The sequence below is a fragment of the Ciconia boyciana genome, chromosome 2, assembly GCF_034638445.1.
Source record: "Ciconia boyciana chromosome 2, ASM3463844v1, whole genome shotgun sequence".
Lineage (NCBI taxonomy): Eukaryota > Metazoa > Chordata > Aves > Ciconiiformes > Ciconiidae > Ciconia > Ciconia boyciana.
The window spans coordinates 163,218,477-163,235,254 of NC_132935.1; the positions used below are offsets into that span (position 1 = coordinate 163,218,477).

The 16,778-nt window shown below is 43.4% G+C and overlaps 1 protein-coding gene across 2 annotated transcripts in view; it reads right to left on the minus strand.

The window, feature by feature from the left end:
• Positions 1 to 16,778, minus strand: part of OXSR1 (oxidative stress responsive kinase 1) — a 94,025-nt gene that overhangs the window by 31,829 nt on the left and 45,418 nt on the right. For both annotated transcript variants that reach the window (XM_072854787.1, XM_072854786.1), the window contains exon 5: positions 3,967 to 4,022. In XM_072854787.1, the coding sequence (XP_072710888.1) occupies positions 3,967 to 4,022 (56 nt within the window). The remainder of the gene's footprint in view (positions 1 to 3,966; positions 4,023 to 16,778) is intronic.

Below are 16,778 nucleotides of genomic sequence, written 5' to 3' on the forward strand. Positions count from 1 at the left end.
TGCTCTGATTAAAAAAGAAAAATTTACAATAATTGCCATGGAGAGGCTGGAACACAAAAGAACGTGGCTATCTCAATTTACATTGCAACCACCGTCAGCACGGCCTAGAACAATGGTATCTCTCCAAAAGATAGATTAATTAAGTGTGCAGGAAAACACTTCAAACTGAGAAAGCGATACTCTTTGAATTGTAACAGGCTCCAAAAACTTGGTGCCAAGCCACAAGCCCAAGCCAGTGCCCTTGGGGGGAAAAGAAAAAAAAAAAAGTGTTAAGATAGAAGGAAACAGCCTCAGTTTAGGTCTCACTGGTCAGCTGGACCTGTTAAAGGCAATCTTATGCCTTGGTTCAGTGGATGCACATTTTGAAAGGAAAAGGAGCTACATAGTTAAAACCAGACAGAGCCATGAGTAAAAATACCAAGTCCCAGGACCTGGGGAGGAGTTTGAAGCTAGGCGTTTGTGCAGGCCATTAGAGGAATTTTTAGAATTCCTACTTCCAGCAAATGTCCCCGAGCTCACAGATTTCTCCTCTGTCGTTTTACCTGCACCTGCCTCAGCTCCCAGTGCTTTCACAGTGGCTTTGATGTCCGATGCACAGCCACCAATAAGGAGTTACAAACAGAAAAACGTTTATAACAGGACGCACCTTCATCAAGTTGCTTTTTCTGTTCAGCCTTAGAATAGCACAGCCCAAATTAACAAGAGGCTTTAGTTTTTACTGGTTAGAACTGTATAATTCTGCAGCAAAATTCCTGCCATGAATTCTATACAGTAAAAGTTTCCCAAGTAATTAAATTCACAGCCATGTTGTAGAGGTATAACCCAGCAGTGGGGTTTCCTCCACGACAGGGTCGACCGTTTTTTCTAAACCTTGAAAGCAGCTTTGGTTTTTTTCCCCTCAAAGGACTTTCAGTTTGAGATTTACATTCCTTACATTAACATTTAAGATTTACATTTCTTCTGAGAAAAGAAACATGAATTGTGTCAAGCAGTAGGAAACACATAGGAACACTAGGTTGCAAAGGCCAAACATTGAATAAGACCTTGTTAACAACTGTTCACAGGCAGTTTTGACAGAGGGATGGCAAAAGGGAAACGAGTCATTATAAAAGAATTGAAGTCTTTCTTTCCTGCTACATTATTTGCATTTTTGATATACACCAAACCAGCTCCTTCAATGGAGGTACCCCATTCACTCTAACCCTCAGGCTTCACTCCACAGCTGATTGATCTTTTTTTTTTCCCCCTCCCTTGTGGTATAACTTTCCAGTGAAACTTAAACACGTTTGTTTCATGGGAACACAGTGATGTAATCCAGCTGATAACTGAAGCACTCAACGATCAACAGAATTATTCTTAATATGCATTAATATTATTGTCAAAGGCAAGTGCTTTGATCTTGCAGAAATAAAACTCACTTTATTGGGACTGGTTTGCTTCCAGCATTTTTTCCGCCTCAAAAATTTCACGAGAAGTTTTGCTATTTCATCCTGGATCAGGAGGAAAGGAAGCTTAAGTGTCAGAAATTCCCACAGAAACAAAATCTCATGTTATGACCAGGTCAGGCTCTTCTCTAGTATTCAGTCATTCATTTATTTTTGTTTCTTTCAAGTCATCAGCTGCCTTTGCAGAAACAAAAGTGCTTCCTGCCACTGTGGTGAACTTGCTGACCTTGGTTGAGTTTAGTCGCTCTGCTGTGTCTCATGAAAGGTTACAGCGTTAGTCCTTTTGCATGTTCAAAGAAAGAATTTGTAAAGACGAAACTTTGCACACCTCGCAATGCTGCTTTTGCAGGATATGCAGAGAGATGGATTTTATCATTTAAATGTTGCACATATAAACCACTAGTAGGCAGTTCAGTCCAGGAGAGCATGTACAAATCACAGACAAAATAAATCCTCTGAAATTCGTACAGTAAGACTAGTCAACCTTAAAACTCCTTAGCAACTAAAAATTATTCAGCAGAAAAAAAAAAATACATGAACAGGTACCTATTACCAATGAGCCTTAATAAAAAGAAAAGCCAAGCCCTGTCACCCTTTGTGGAAGAGCAACACAAGCAGCTTTCTAGCTTTCTGCTAGGCTGGCAGTAACGCTTGGAATAACAGTGCATTACTCTAACGTAACAGCTATTTGCAGCCTCTCCCAGAACATAATCTAAAACTCTGTAAAATTACAAATCCAAAACGTTACATCTTGGCCCCATTATGGAAAAAACTGTAGGATGTCACTGTATAAAGTTTGCTCCTTTGAGCATTTTAGAAGCCACTCCCTACCTTCCACCAGCTGCCACACGGGATGAATTATTTACACCTCATTAGAAATATAACAGCAGGCATTAAGAGCACTGGGAGACTTAAAAGGGAAAACAAAGCAACTTCAGGTTTTAAACAGAAATCCTGTATTTTAGGTGTTATGTCCTGTAAAAGGGCCTATTGCCTTCTGCAGAGAGAAAAGAGCTACCTATAAACACCTGTGCATTACAATGCATTCTGCCTCTTGGTGGAAAATCTACACCTTTCATTCCAAGATGCAAATCCAGGCACAGATATACCAAAGAGTCCATGCCTCTCAGCGCTACACAATGCAACATGAACTTCTGCCTGACATGACAGTCATTGCTACACAGCTGCGAAGCCCTGTCCCTTAACCCCCAGCACACTGGCTTGACCCACTGCTGTGCCTCCACCAGCAAGACAAGGCACTAAAAAAAGAGACCTTACCACAAACAGATATGGCTCTTTCCAATTAAATATGGGACTGAAAGAGTTAAACATTTACAAGGATGTTTGCTAAGATGGCAGGACCAGATGCGAGCTCTGCCCTCCAACTAGAGGTGGCACAAGGACTGGAAAGGCACCACAAGATTCACGGGAAGAGCACAGTCCTGAGGTAAAGGACACTCGGAGAGGAATTGTATTCAGGATCAGAAAACGGCACACTGGGAAGAAGAGGAAAAACAAGTCTCACAGTTTCTAAATGTACTCCCCAAAAATCTTGTCTTAATAGTCTACAGTAATAATAATAATGATAAAAATTCTTGAGTTCTGGAAAGAAGAGTGAAGTCTGTAGGAACACGTATGAAATAAAAGAACAGAAGAGTACTATTGCGCCCCCCCCAAACAAACCCAAAAAAAACCACACCAAACCCCACAACAGCCTTTTCCACAGACATATGATCCATCCACACCAAGGACTGTTTCCAACATAGCTGTGTTGATGCAGCTCGTGACAGCAGTGACTACAACAGACATCTCCTCCAGGCACATCTGTATTTAGCTAAAGCAACTGTCTTAACACTCTTCCCTACCCTGTCCCTCAGCTTGCACGGCTGCTTCCAAGATTTTCAGTTCACCCCAGTGTGGGCTGGGTTAGGGCAGTCAGTGAAACATGCATTCTGCCACCCGGTTTGACTGAAGTGGACTAGGGAGCATCCACATGAGCAGTTTGACTGGCAGATCTTTGGTTAAGGCAAAGTTGCAAGTGACTTTTACCATCAAACATACCAATTTCCTTCTGATGAATCTATCCACTGTTTGCCACAGTCCTTTTGAAAGCCACCTTACATTTATCGATGATAAATCAGTGAGGTCTGTGCAGTCCACTTCCAAGCCTATGAACTCGCCGTTTTAAAAATCTGCCTAGCTTATGCCAAGAATTTTATCTAATCTGTTGCTTCTGAGGACTTAACAGTCAAAGGATTTATTCATGGTGATTGTCATTATTCCAAAGAATGGTATTTTAAGATAACAAGATGTCATAAACTCTGGGTTGTTTTTTTTGTTTCATTTTGTGGTTTGTTTATTGTTGGGGTTTTTGGTGTTGGTGGTTTTGTTTTGTTTGTTTTAAGAACTGTGGGGCTTCTTGAAGCTAACATTTTAATGTAGGTTTCTTCTTGATCATTAAACCATCTCTTTGGATACACAGTTACACCTAAACTTTATTCAAAGCTACCAGGAAAGTTACCTGCAATTTGCACTGAGCCATCTTCTCCAAGAAGAATATTTCCTGCTTTCACATCCCTGCAGAAAGATAAAGCAACAATAAGTGGAAGCCATTAAATCTTTCCTTCAACCAACAAAGATATATTAAAAGGTTATTACTTCTTATATTTTGTTTCTTGCATTAGCACCTCCTGCTTCCAATCATGCAGAAACAGTAGGGACTTAACACCAACTGTAACTTCAGTAGACAGACACTAAGTGGCATTTGTATGATTTACAGCTAGTAGCATTTTAAGTACTAATGCACAGGAAAAAAAAATTGAAGAACTTATCAGAAGGTACCCTCAAAAATACAAGGAAAGTGGTTTGTCCCAGTTTCTTAGGTTAACTAAAAATGTGAAAATAGAACCTAGCACTGGTCTGATACGCAGGTACCCTTTCGCAGGGGAGACCAAGAGATGAGAAGGAACGACCTCAAGTTGTGCCAGGGGAGGTTTAGATTGGATATTAGGAAAAATTTCTTCAGCAAAAGGGTTGTCCACCATTGGAACAGGCTGCCCAGGGAAGTGGTTGAGTCACCATCCCTGGAAGTATTTAAAAGACATTTGGATGAGGTGCTTAGGGACATGGTGTAGCGGTGGGCTTGGCAGCGTTAGGTTTACGGTTGGACTCGATGATCTTAAAGGTCTTTTCCAACCTATACGATTCTGTGAGTTGATCTAGTCTCACTACCACCAAATGCTTCCTATTCTTCCCCAGCCCCAAGTCTCTCTGCTCTCCAGCCCTGGAGGAGTTCACATGCTTCCACAGGAAGTCAGTTTAGCCCCATACACTGGTGAAAATCTAGACAGAAGAAAAACGTTTGCTCATGGCTTAATGAGCTGAACCACATCACCAAGAGTCAGGTGAGCAGAGCTGGTACAACAGAGACAATGAGAATGGGAAAGTGGGGCCACTCAACTGTCCTGTGAAGTCTCAACTTTAGTGAAAAAGTCTCCCTGATTTTTTTTTTTTTGACCAAAGCCAACGAACACCCAAGAACATCCAGCATGGGCTATGAAAGTTTTTGTACTATCCCCTTTCTACCCCAAAAAAGCTCTGGTTTGTTAGGTTAACAGCAGCACTTCTCCATCCTCGAGAGGAACACTACTTTCACTCCAAATATACTTAGAAGTTTTACAGCTTATTTTCACAGGCTGCTCCTCATGCAAAGCTGAGAGAAGCACCTTTATAGTTGACACCCATATTCATCAGCATGGCTGCTAAGCTTGCACTGGCTAGGAAACCATGCAGACCCAGAGCACATGCAGGTGCTGCCTCAATAAGGCTGCAAGCAAAGCAACTGCCTGGGGAACGGATGCCAGTGAATAGACAATTCACACCACACCTCACCTTAATGGCAACCACCTGCATGGAAGAGAAAAGGAAAAAAAACACACAACCAAAAAAACACAGGCAGATTCTCCCTCCACTGCCTTCCGCAAATATTCCAAGTCCTTTCACACACACAAAAAAAAGTCAAAAGCTATTTTTTTCTCTCCTCCCTCGTGCATCATGAGAACAGAACTGGCATGATGGCCTGGCCAAAGAGCCCCGGTCGGGCCCTGGAAATCTCCTCCTTCCTGGCTTTGCTCTTATGAAGAAGAGCCTGGGCCACTGCCAGTTCCAGGCCAGGATAATTTTAAACACATCCTCTCCAGCATTAGCATTTGTTAGCTTCTTCCCAATACCCAGTCTAGGACATTGGCATGGCAAGGCTTTCTCCCAGCATACAGCAGAACAAAAGTGAACAGAGACTGTCCGTAAGACAGTCCCACTAAAGATTACTTTAACAGCAAGCCGCAGCTGACAGCAGCCTTTAGCCTTCAAACAAGTATTTCAAGTCCTGCCAAACGTACACCTCTTGCTAGCAGCAACCATCTTGGAACCTAGTCACTGTTTGAAGCACAAGCGTAAGAGCAGGTACAGGAAAATACTCATTTGCTTTAATGATCAAGAACACTTGGATAGATCTATATGGAAACACTGAAGTTGTATGGCGAGATGGCCTTGAGAAGCTGACTTAATAGCAGAATGGGATTCAAAGCAGTAAGAAGCTGTGACAGTGATGCTGGAATAAGTAGACAAACATAAAACAATCGCTGCCAGTCAGCTCCAGTCCTGCTCATTTTACATTGGCCAAATATATGAACATGCGTTTAGTCAAGTCAGCTTTCCCTCCAAGGAGCATTATTCTGTTTTCTTTCTGCAATTAACAGCTGCAGCCATTGCAGACAAGAAGCATCAGCACCGCAGTGGATGGAGACTCTTAAGCAGACAGAGGGACCTGAAGGGATTAAATACAACATTAAGCATGTAGCTATGCTACACCTCCCCCCTCCCCCCGCCCCCCGGTATCGGATTTGGCCAATGGATGCTATGCTATCGGAGTTGTAGAGTTAATCGCCATGAGAGACACAAACCTAACCCCTGCACTCCCACAAAGCGTTCACGGTCCATAACAGTGAGGGAATGGAAAAGGTCCCTGCCAATATTTAGGTAGAAGATGCCTTTGGGGTCCAACCCCATGAGCACGTGGGGCCATGAGGGCACAGCACCCACATCTGCTGCTTCCTAGGTAAGGAGCTGGCTCACATGGCACAAAATGTGCTTGGCACAGGCGCAGCCATCTCCAGGAATGCCCCTCGCACCAGCACTAATTCAGAGGGAACAGAGGGTGTTCAGGAAGCTCTCCAATCGTACTGGAAATGTTTACCCAGACAGTCGGTTCTCCTGTGACAGCCAGGACATGTGAGGCTCTTTCAAAGCTGCCTGCCAGTTCCAGGTTATGGGCAAAGGAATAGCATGCGCCGAGGTTGCCTGTTGAAGTTATTGTTCCTCTTACTGAAGATGGACGCAAGTAACAGTAATTTCCTCTTCCATCTGTACTCCGAGGCACCCCAAGATGCTGGAGCGTTTCCCCAGTTAAGTTGGGCCGTGGAGTATCGTACAGCCCTTCCAAACTTTCCCCGCCGGCACAATGGCGTGTGCAGCTCACCGAGCCCCCGAAGCAGACCACACTCAGCAATGAGGGAAGTGCCAGGGATGTTTTTAAGCAGAACTAAAGATGAAGTCTCAACCACTGTGTGCTTCAGAGTCCAGAAAAACTCAGGCAGGTTTCACTGATGTAGCAACAGCAGCCAGAAAGCAGCACACATTCAATACCACCATACCATCCTACCATAACAGAGCAAGCTGGACAGGCTTGGCTTGCAAAAAGCAGTGAAACAAGCACTCAGATTGAATCCCATAGGAAGAAAAAAAAAGAGCTAAAGGACTCCAGTCCCTTAACCCCCTCCAATACAGAGACTTGTTTTCTTTTTAACTTCAGCTTGGATTAATTAAAATTTACATATTTTCTCGTTGGAAACAAAAGTCAGTAAATATGGTGTTTCAAGCTGGTTCAAGAAATTAAAACAAATCGTTGCTACAATAAGAAATCCAGGAGGCCAACAACAGCCACTGCCAAATATCCAAGTCAAGCTGCAGAATTAAATCACCACTTGATGTGGCATTTCCTCCTAGTGACCAACCCTCTGAAAAGGCCATTACTCACCCCAACGTGGTATACTCCACCCCAGAGCAGCAAGAGGGATTGGCAGCAAGCTGTTTGGGGACATTGACTCCCGTTTCAGAGTTACTGTAACATAGAGGCAACTTCCAGCTTTCCCATTCCTCACCCCAGTGTATTGGCATCGCGTTGCCCACTGCAATGGCACCGGGTGAACATTGAGCAGCAATAACACTGGGTGAACACAGATCCCTTTCTTTAGCATACACTGGTGTCACTGGCAGTATCTTCAAATGAGGTGCTCCTTTAAAACCATCTTTAAGATTAATTAATTGCATTTAAAGCAATGGGGTGGGGGAGAGAGGAACAGAGCTTTCCTGTTTATTCTCGTCAGGTGATGCTTATAAACTCAAAAGCTGAATGGCGAGAAGTTTGCTACTCCAGGATATAGTTATTGCCAAGTACAACAATTTGAAGGTACTTCCTATTAATGTGGTAATGACCATATCCTGGGCTGATACACTTGGAATAAATGGTGTGCCTCTAGCATAATTACTATACTGGAAACAGGAAGCAGCTTTAGGCTGTAGTGTAAATAGTAATTATATCACACTTTAAATGAAGTTACAGAAGGCAGAAGTAAACTTTCTTGTCAGTAGCTTAACAAATACTACCATAGTTCTGGACATTCCTGCTCCGTAGCCTCTCACCTTCTTCCCTTCTAAAGCCTCCAAGAGCCCTTCCGCAAAATAACAATTATGTTTTTATTTACCTCATACTTCACAACCAGAGTGGGAAGAGTGGTTTGGACTCGCTGAAGTGCAAAGCTGGATTCTCCACATCAGCCTTTAAAGGTTTCACAGCAGGGCAGAAATCCCTCCTCATCTGCATTCCAAACTGGTTTAGCTTCCCAATGGGCCAAGCGCTAATGTACCAGTTACATCACGTTAATGCCTCCAGGTTAGGGCTGGGCCATAGGCATTAGATGCCATATAACCAAAACTGATCGCCAGTCCAACAAAATTACAACCAAGCATCCAGCTACAGGAGCACAGGAAGGCAATGAGATGATGCTCCCCAGTTTTGAGTGCAGTGTTCCCACACCCCCCACAATTAATTTTTCAATGGGACGGGGGAGGGAACTACAGGAACTGTATCCTAATGGCTTGTTCCCACTATAAAAATCCTACACGAGTCCTTAAAATCCTGCTAAACGATCAGATCTGCCCTCACCCACAGCCCCCAATCCTTGGCACCGCCATATAGCGGTTGTCGTTGCAGTGACAACACTAAAGGAAAAAGCAAGACTTGCTGGTCCATAATGGAGAGCAGTGTTATCAATAGCCAGCTGCAACTCTGCAATCCTGGCATATGCAATAAAACTTCATATTACAGACTTAAAAGAACTGGTGTTTGCAAGAAAAGCAATGAAGCATGTTAAGTTATTGCTTTTTAAACAAGCTCTTAATATTGTTTGGAAATTGAAAAGGATTCACTTGGCTTGTGTTCAAAAGTCTACATTGGGAGCAATAGCTAGGACAATTTGTTAAGGCCATTGCAGCCGCGATACAAGTGACCTGAGCAAAGAGCGGCATCCCAGGACTTCTGTAGCCTAGCACTGAGAAGAAAACTGTCACATGAAGGGGGAAATGGAGATAAGCCCTATTTATTATGCCTTTGCTTCCAACCTGCTCGTATGTGCCTTTAGGATGCAATGCTGGCTGTCAGCACAGCCGTGAGTCATCTGCCCATTAGATGCAATTGACATTAACTGTAACAATAAATTTTCATGGACTGAACTCTACAGTGCATAATTTGGCATGAAGAAGGAGTGGTTGGTCCTGCCAAGTTTCATTTAAAAATAGAGAAGGTGCAAGATACAAGAATTACTATTTTCTGTTAATAGTAATGAATAATTCAATATTTATACTGAATGCAACCAATTGCTGGAGTTGACATTGTTCTGAGTAACTTGCAAAATACTTCCAGGACAGTATCTCTATGTACAGTTAAATATGAAGCAATTTGTGACATTATACACCAAATGAGCACTATTCTCTCTCTCCTATCGAATATTACTCTCTCTTCGATGATATGCCGTTACCTATGCCACCTCTTCCTTTTGCCTTATAATCCAGAATATAAAAAGTTGGCTATACGCAAGAGCTTTACCATTTGAAACAGAGCTGCAAAAGGGAAACCAGGCTTGGAGCATGCAAGCAGAGTAGTATTTTTACACCCTAAAATGTCAGCACCTTCAGTACAACACAGGAGAAGCCATTCAAGACAACTGTATTAGAAGTGCTGTACATTAGCATGCTCCCTGTTCCTGCTCAGAAAAGCTGTGTGTACTAACATTTTTGATGGGTTGAGCCTTAGGTCTCAAACTCTTGCGCGAGATGCAATCACTGTCTGTTACAGTGCTGTACTTAACTCTGCAGAACTGGACTTGGGAACATCTCCCAAAGCTTGAAGGTCTTCCAATAGCAGAGAGCTGGCAAAGCAGCTTCCACGCTCCTCTCTCCAGCCTCCCTGCTGAGGCAGGCATAAGCAGAGGGAAGAGAGGGCCAAGTCCACAGCTTGCTTCATCCCTGCTCATGCACAGCCCTCTCAGCAGGCTCTTGCAGCCACTGGCAGCCGGGACCAGTGGCAGCAGCCAGGCTGCTATACATTACAGCGGGGGACCAGCCCAGCAACACGCTTTATTGCTCAGGATGAGGGAGGCACAGCGACTGCTTCTACCCTCTTCTCTGAGCTGTTCCGCCGGCTGCTGGGCCGTGGTGAAAGATCAGGGCCTCAACGCAGGAGCTAAATGCCAGCAGCACAAGGCAACTCATGATTTACTCTGAGTTCATAAACAGTAGAGGCATTTTTAAAGCCCCAACTTCATGGGGGCTAGGCAGGAATATTTAAGGGCTTTTTAACTGTCATTTTAATGTCTGGAGAAAGTTAGATGAATAATCCAGTGTTATCAGGAATTTTTAAAAGTTCTTTTTGGTTCTTCCAAGCAGCATGAAGCAAGGCTTTGAACGGCAGAAGTGACTGACAGACTGTGGCTTTGCAAAGAGGGGTGTGTAGACAAAGCCTACTGGAAAGGCTTGTCAGCTTCCAACAAGATGAGCCATACAAGTACATTGAGTACTTGTTTTCTCCGTGCCCTACCCTTAACATCCAGGTAAAAATCACACTCAGCACAGTGAAAAGACCTCTTGGGAGAGAACTGCATCCAGTCTCCTGGCATAGGCAAACAGAAACCTCAGTAAGGGCTACATGGGAAATTAATCTCCTTTATTTTAGTTAAAACATAAGACACCTTTCAGAGGATCCACGATACACTTACTAGGTACAATTCCTCCTGCTTTTTGCCCTCCAATGCTGCAGAAGTGGACTGCTGCTTTAAGTAGAGAGTTTGGGGTCCGAGAAACCATGACTCAGAAATTTGATTCATTTTAGGTTAAGTCGCTATGTCAGCTCAGACAAGGGAGGGCTCACCAAAGAAAGCTGCAGGAGACCCTCCCAAAAGTCACTCTGTCATCTTAGTTATCTGAATAGCTCCAGGGGCTGGTAAGATGCTGAGGCAGTAAAGGAAGCGTTGCAGACCTTGGGCTAACTCTGTGCAAGTCTCTGACATTAAGCGAGACAGCAAGCGGTGTGTCACATCACTTACTGCGTTCCTGTCTGTCACACAGTCACTGTTATCACAGGGACTGCAACTTTCCTTTATCTCAGCAAATTATGTCCAGCTTACGCTTTTTGTTCCTATGCCAACTTTGTCTTTGATGGTTTTGCGCTCTCATTAATTCCTTCTCTTCCCACGTGTTTACAAGCCTAACGATAGTTAAGGGAGGTGCGGTTCAATGACAGATTCTGTCTGCCTTGGACTTTACCTCCCATCCATCACCATGCCTCCAGCCCAGCATCAGTGCTCAAGTAACCTCAACTGCACATCAGTGCGGGGGAAGTTGCTCCAGCTAAAACCAAAACCTTAAAAAACAGTTTCAGACAGATCAGCTCCTTCAGCCAGATAATAAAGTGCTACGAACACTAGACCTAGCCCTATCTCCCAACACAGAGACGATCTAATCATACCAACCCTCACAGCCCCACTTCTTCCTCCTACAAAAGAGGCTGTTGCTTCACATATTCACCCCAATGCACATTACTGTTGTAATATCAGCTTATGGCAAGGAAGATTTGCCAAGCAGCTAGGGCTTCTGACAAGCTTCAGCCCTTTGGCAGTCAATGTAAGAGAGAAGCTACATCTCTAACCTCATACACCACTTTTTAAAGTTTCCCCTACTCAGTCAGAACTTCAGTTTTTTCTCTTGTATCCCCCACGAGGAAAGGGCCCTGCCCAGCAGGCTTTAAAATCAAGTTTTTGTACCATTGAACAGCAGCTAAAAAGGTACCAGGATTTCTTCCACAAATTCATCTATTCAGCGCTTCCATTTCCTGATCCTACTTCCTAAGGTCTGCAGTGGAGACAAGGCACAAAGCTCCTTTAACAGCTGCTGCATGAAAAGCAACACAGAGCAAGCTGTGGAGTCACAAGGTCTGCCTCCTACCCCTGGAGGCCCAGATATTTTTGGGAGGCCCTGCCTTAGTCATTGGTAACAGAGGAAAATAGTCAAGTTATAACGTGGCCTTATTTCAATGTTTCATGTCAAATTATTTAATGTGCAAGGAGGTGGGCATGCTTCATGTGGCAATACTAGTGATGCACGCCACCATGCTGTGGCATCTCCTGCATGCTAAAACATGTTCCTACTGTGCTCAGAAATAGGAATTTCCCGAAAACTACTACACACAGGTCGCCCCAGTTTGAGTACAAGATGGATCAGGTAGCAGAAGAAACAGGAAAGCCAGTGATTCACGTATCTCCCTGCCTTGATCCTGCCATGATGGAGAGATGAAAGTTCATTCCAGTAAACACATAATCAACTTGGATCAAATAGGGCCCAAAAATTTTGATATAGGGCAGCTCAAAAAGATCTTAATTTCCAAAAGCCAGTAAGCACCCCTGTTCTGGAGAAGCGGCATATATATCTATATACGCACGAGGTCCAAGGCATTCCCTTAAGCAGCCAAGAGCCACCCATATCTACAAAGCCACCCACAGCTCTTGCTCAGCAAGACTTGCAACGTGACGCAGAAGGAGAAATTCAAGACAACCAGGGCTCACGAGAGACTTGCCAGCTTGACTTCCTTCTCCAAAACCTAGAAGATGACAGTTTTAAGCATAGCCAGCATAGGAAGAGGAAAGATCTCCTTATTTCATCCAGCTATTCCTATAAAATGGAGAAAGCAGTTATAAAATTGCATATCTGTACAATGGAAACAGTCCTCTTGGCACTCCCAGTCTAACTTGGTGATGCTTTCCAGGCTGCCATGAAATGATAAACTTCTCTGTGGCAGTTCCCTATTTGCTGTCCTAAATGTGTGTGGGTTTTGCCTCACTTTTGTTTTTTAAGTTAAAAAGTAAAGCTTAATACTGTTAGAATTTTCCAAGAACTCTGTAAGACAGGATATAATTTGAGTTAGTAAACATGCAAAAATAATTTCTGATGCAGCCTCGCAAATTTTCAAGTGTGCTTAATATGTTACCACACAAATTTAGCAAGTGACCTTTTTCTCATGCTTTAGCATAAGACATGAATGAAAAGACCGCAGTGGTCTGAATAAATGCTTAGGGCATCTCTACATACGCAGCTTTTAGGACCTACAAAGGCCAGAAAATCGGCTGCATTACAACAGGGGACAATATTCAAAGCTATCTTTCTGAAGTGGGTTATTTACTTTATGCATCACAGTAGAAAGGACCAACAGGATGAACACCAGTGATTTAAACAATTACTCTACTGCTGGAGAGATGCTGCAAGAGCCTGTACTGGGTGATCTGGTCCCAGTAATCTACATCAGATAAAAACCATGACATGAGAAAGATGTCACGAACAGAGTGGTTGTATATATGTGTGAATTGGTTTCTTCAAAGTCAGAAGCTAAGAGGGTCTGTTACATCCTCACCTGATACAATTAATGCCGCAGCCAGTGAATGAAGATTATTTCCCCTAGAAACATGTCAAACCCAAATACTCCTCACAACTCAGGAATTGCTGGAAACCATATTAGTTCAGTGTGCAACTCTGTCGTGGATCACTGACCAAAACCTGTCATTGCTGTAGAGCCTTTCGGAGATCACCCCGGCCTCTATCTCCTGCTCTTCATGGTATATTTTCCTGCTTCTCATCTCCATGTAACAAAGTGGGGGAGAGAAAAACCTAAACACTCACCTCCCTTTTAATGTGGTGCATAGTAGTTGTACCAAAAAGTTATTTTTCCCTTGGACTACATTGAAGTTACTTTGAGTAACTGCAGGACACCCAGTGACAAAGTCCAAAGGCAGCACCTGGGTCCAAGGAGAGTGACGTGGGGACAGACACCTGAACGCAACAGCCATACAGCAAGCGCTTGGCTTCAGGCATCCCCCTGCGAGCTGCTACGAGGACCCTTGTAACAGACGGAGGCCCTGAGGGTTGGGGCACTGACGTTAGCCTGAAGCCACTGCAGAGCCCCCAGCATTCCTGTGCTTTCATCAGCAGTGATATTTACCATCAGAGTTTTAATTGCCAGGTTTTTAGGCTTCAGAGCAGAGGCTGTCTTTATCCACTTTGAGGAAAAACTGTCTCCACAGGAGCTATTGTTTCTGGCTGTCTGCGGATTTGGGATTTACATCTGGTTCATATTTTCTCTCTGCAATCACAGAGGAACTTTTTTTTTTTAAACAATGAATTTCTGGATGATGCAGTGGAAGAAACAGCCATCAGGAGAACTTGCTGGTTCGCCAAACCACCACAATACAGCCCAGTCTGACTGCCATGCACACAGAGTGGAGATTCAGTAGTCCTTGTGCCCTTGACACTGCACAGCAAGGTGTTTATTTGGGGACACAAATCGCCCAGTACAATCTAGAGCAGCATCTTTTCTTCCTTCCCACTGAGAAACCCAGAGTAACATTTCTATTATTGTGGCTACAGAACTGTTTAGAAATTAAAGCTTTAAAATTTATATTTACAACTACCTCTAAAGGTTACTTCTGCCCATCTCGTACTATAAGGGAGAAGAGACCAAAGTACACTTCTCTGAATATAAAATTCCATTTCCCATGGCTGAGCCATAGCTAGCTTTCAAATTACTAGTGTCCTGACTTAAAATCAAACTGGCAATTAGAGGTGAAAGGCTCCACATCCCATTATCCATCCCTCAATCCTCCCCTACCAAACTTCAGTTCCAAAACACACTCCCCAAAACAAGATCATAGCACTGTGGAGAGGAGGGCTGTGAAGTTCTACAGTATTGCTACAGAAAAAAAGTTCAGTATTTCAGTCGTCAAAATAATTAGTGGCATACTGGAATCCAGTTTAACCACAATACCTGCCAGCACGGCTATCAATGCATTAATCAGCTACATGAAAGTTAAGCTTGAATACTGTAGGACAGCCAAGTTCTGCCAAAATGTATCCATCAGCTCCTTCATCTTAAATCCGAAACTTGCTACTGGAAGAGCGCTCCTGCAAAACCCCCACAAGCGTTGGTGATGTGTATGTGCTCGCATACAGACATCCTTTTTTCAGAAGTTATTTTCTCTTAACGTAGGTAGAAGAGGCAGACAATTAAACTTGGATCCTGTGTCAAAACCATCCTAAGGTCCAAAAAATAAGCTAATATATTTGGCATAAAAACACAGGAGGAATATTGTTTCCAGGGTCTCTTCAAAGCAACACTCGAACAGCTGCCATGGCACCCTACTGCTCCATACTCAGAAAAAACGATTTTGAAAAGACACCAAAAAAGCCCCAAAACATTCTGCATGGGGGCATAAGCTGATCTAACTCAGCATATCAAACGTGCTGTTGCACCTCTCACCCCCTAAGAAGTAGAGCAGCAAACAAATTAATAGCTGGATCACTGCCATGCCAATATTTCAAGTGCATGCAACCCTAAATCACTTCCTAAGCTTTTTTGTAAAAACAAAAAAGCATGCAAGTATCACATTTATTATGCTGCAATAGGAGAATCTGATTATATTTGAGCAGCATATCATTTCACCTGGACTAACTGAAATATTCAGTTACACAACAGCTAATCATGAACAGAAGATAAGCTCAGAGATAAAAATAGGGAGAAAGACAGAGACACCTTGTAACAGTTAATCACCATGATTCATTTGTCAGACTGCCATAAAGAGCACCACCTGAAAAAGCCTTGAACTTCCCTCCAACAAGTCTTTTTAAGCAATAAAACCTCTTGGGTTGGTTTTGCTTTAGTTTTATTTCCAAGTCATTCATCAAACTCCTGCTAAATCTCAAGTACACAGAGGAATCAGAGTCCAAATGGGGAAGAGGTACAACATACCCTGTGTGTCACCCAGACAAGATTAGCCCAGGAGCAACCCCTTGCAGCACGTCAGTCTTGCTCGACCTCCATAAAAAAAAGTGTCCGAGGGGATTCCTGCAGGACAGCTTCATCCAAAGGTTTCTGAATCCGGCCCTCCGTCCTCAGCACGCTGGCTGGTGCCCAGGTATTTAACTGGCTTTACATGAGCCAGATCACTAGGATTTCAAATTATCATCGGGATCACCGTGCTACACAGAAAGCCACAACGGGGACAGCAGCAGCTGGCATGGGAGAGACAGCCAGGGACAGGCACATGGCAATGAAGGCAGAGAGCTGCCAACTCTGAGATACAGGAGGCAGTGGGGAATTTGGAGGAAGACAGGGATCATTTGTAATCGTTACCTTGGTATAGAGTGTTTCATGAAAAATCAAACTGATTTTGCCTTCTCCTTTGTCTTTTTCTGTAAGGCCTCAGACACTGTTCCCAACAGCCCTTGCAAGAAGAAAGCAAAAAAATATCACTTTGGACAATGTGGGAGACTTAAGCATTTGCTGCTGAACAATGGCATCTATTCAAGTCTCAGCCTTACTCTGGCTGTTAATCAGGAAAGTAAACAAAAAAAAAAATATAATTTAAGCCTTCACTAGATATTTGGCTTTCTAATCTCCTCTAGAGAATACTGTCAAGCTACTCCTGTCCAAAGCAGGGATTTACACTGCCATGCAAAGCCAGGTCCCCAAACCTTAATTGGAAGTGGCATTAAGTTCAAGGCAGGCTTACACAGAGTAAGATTCAGCAGCAGCAAAATTTCATTAAGCCAGTCTTCCACATGTTAACTTAATTTACCCATTTAAGATGATGCATAATTTAAAAGTATCGAGCAACTCCA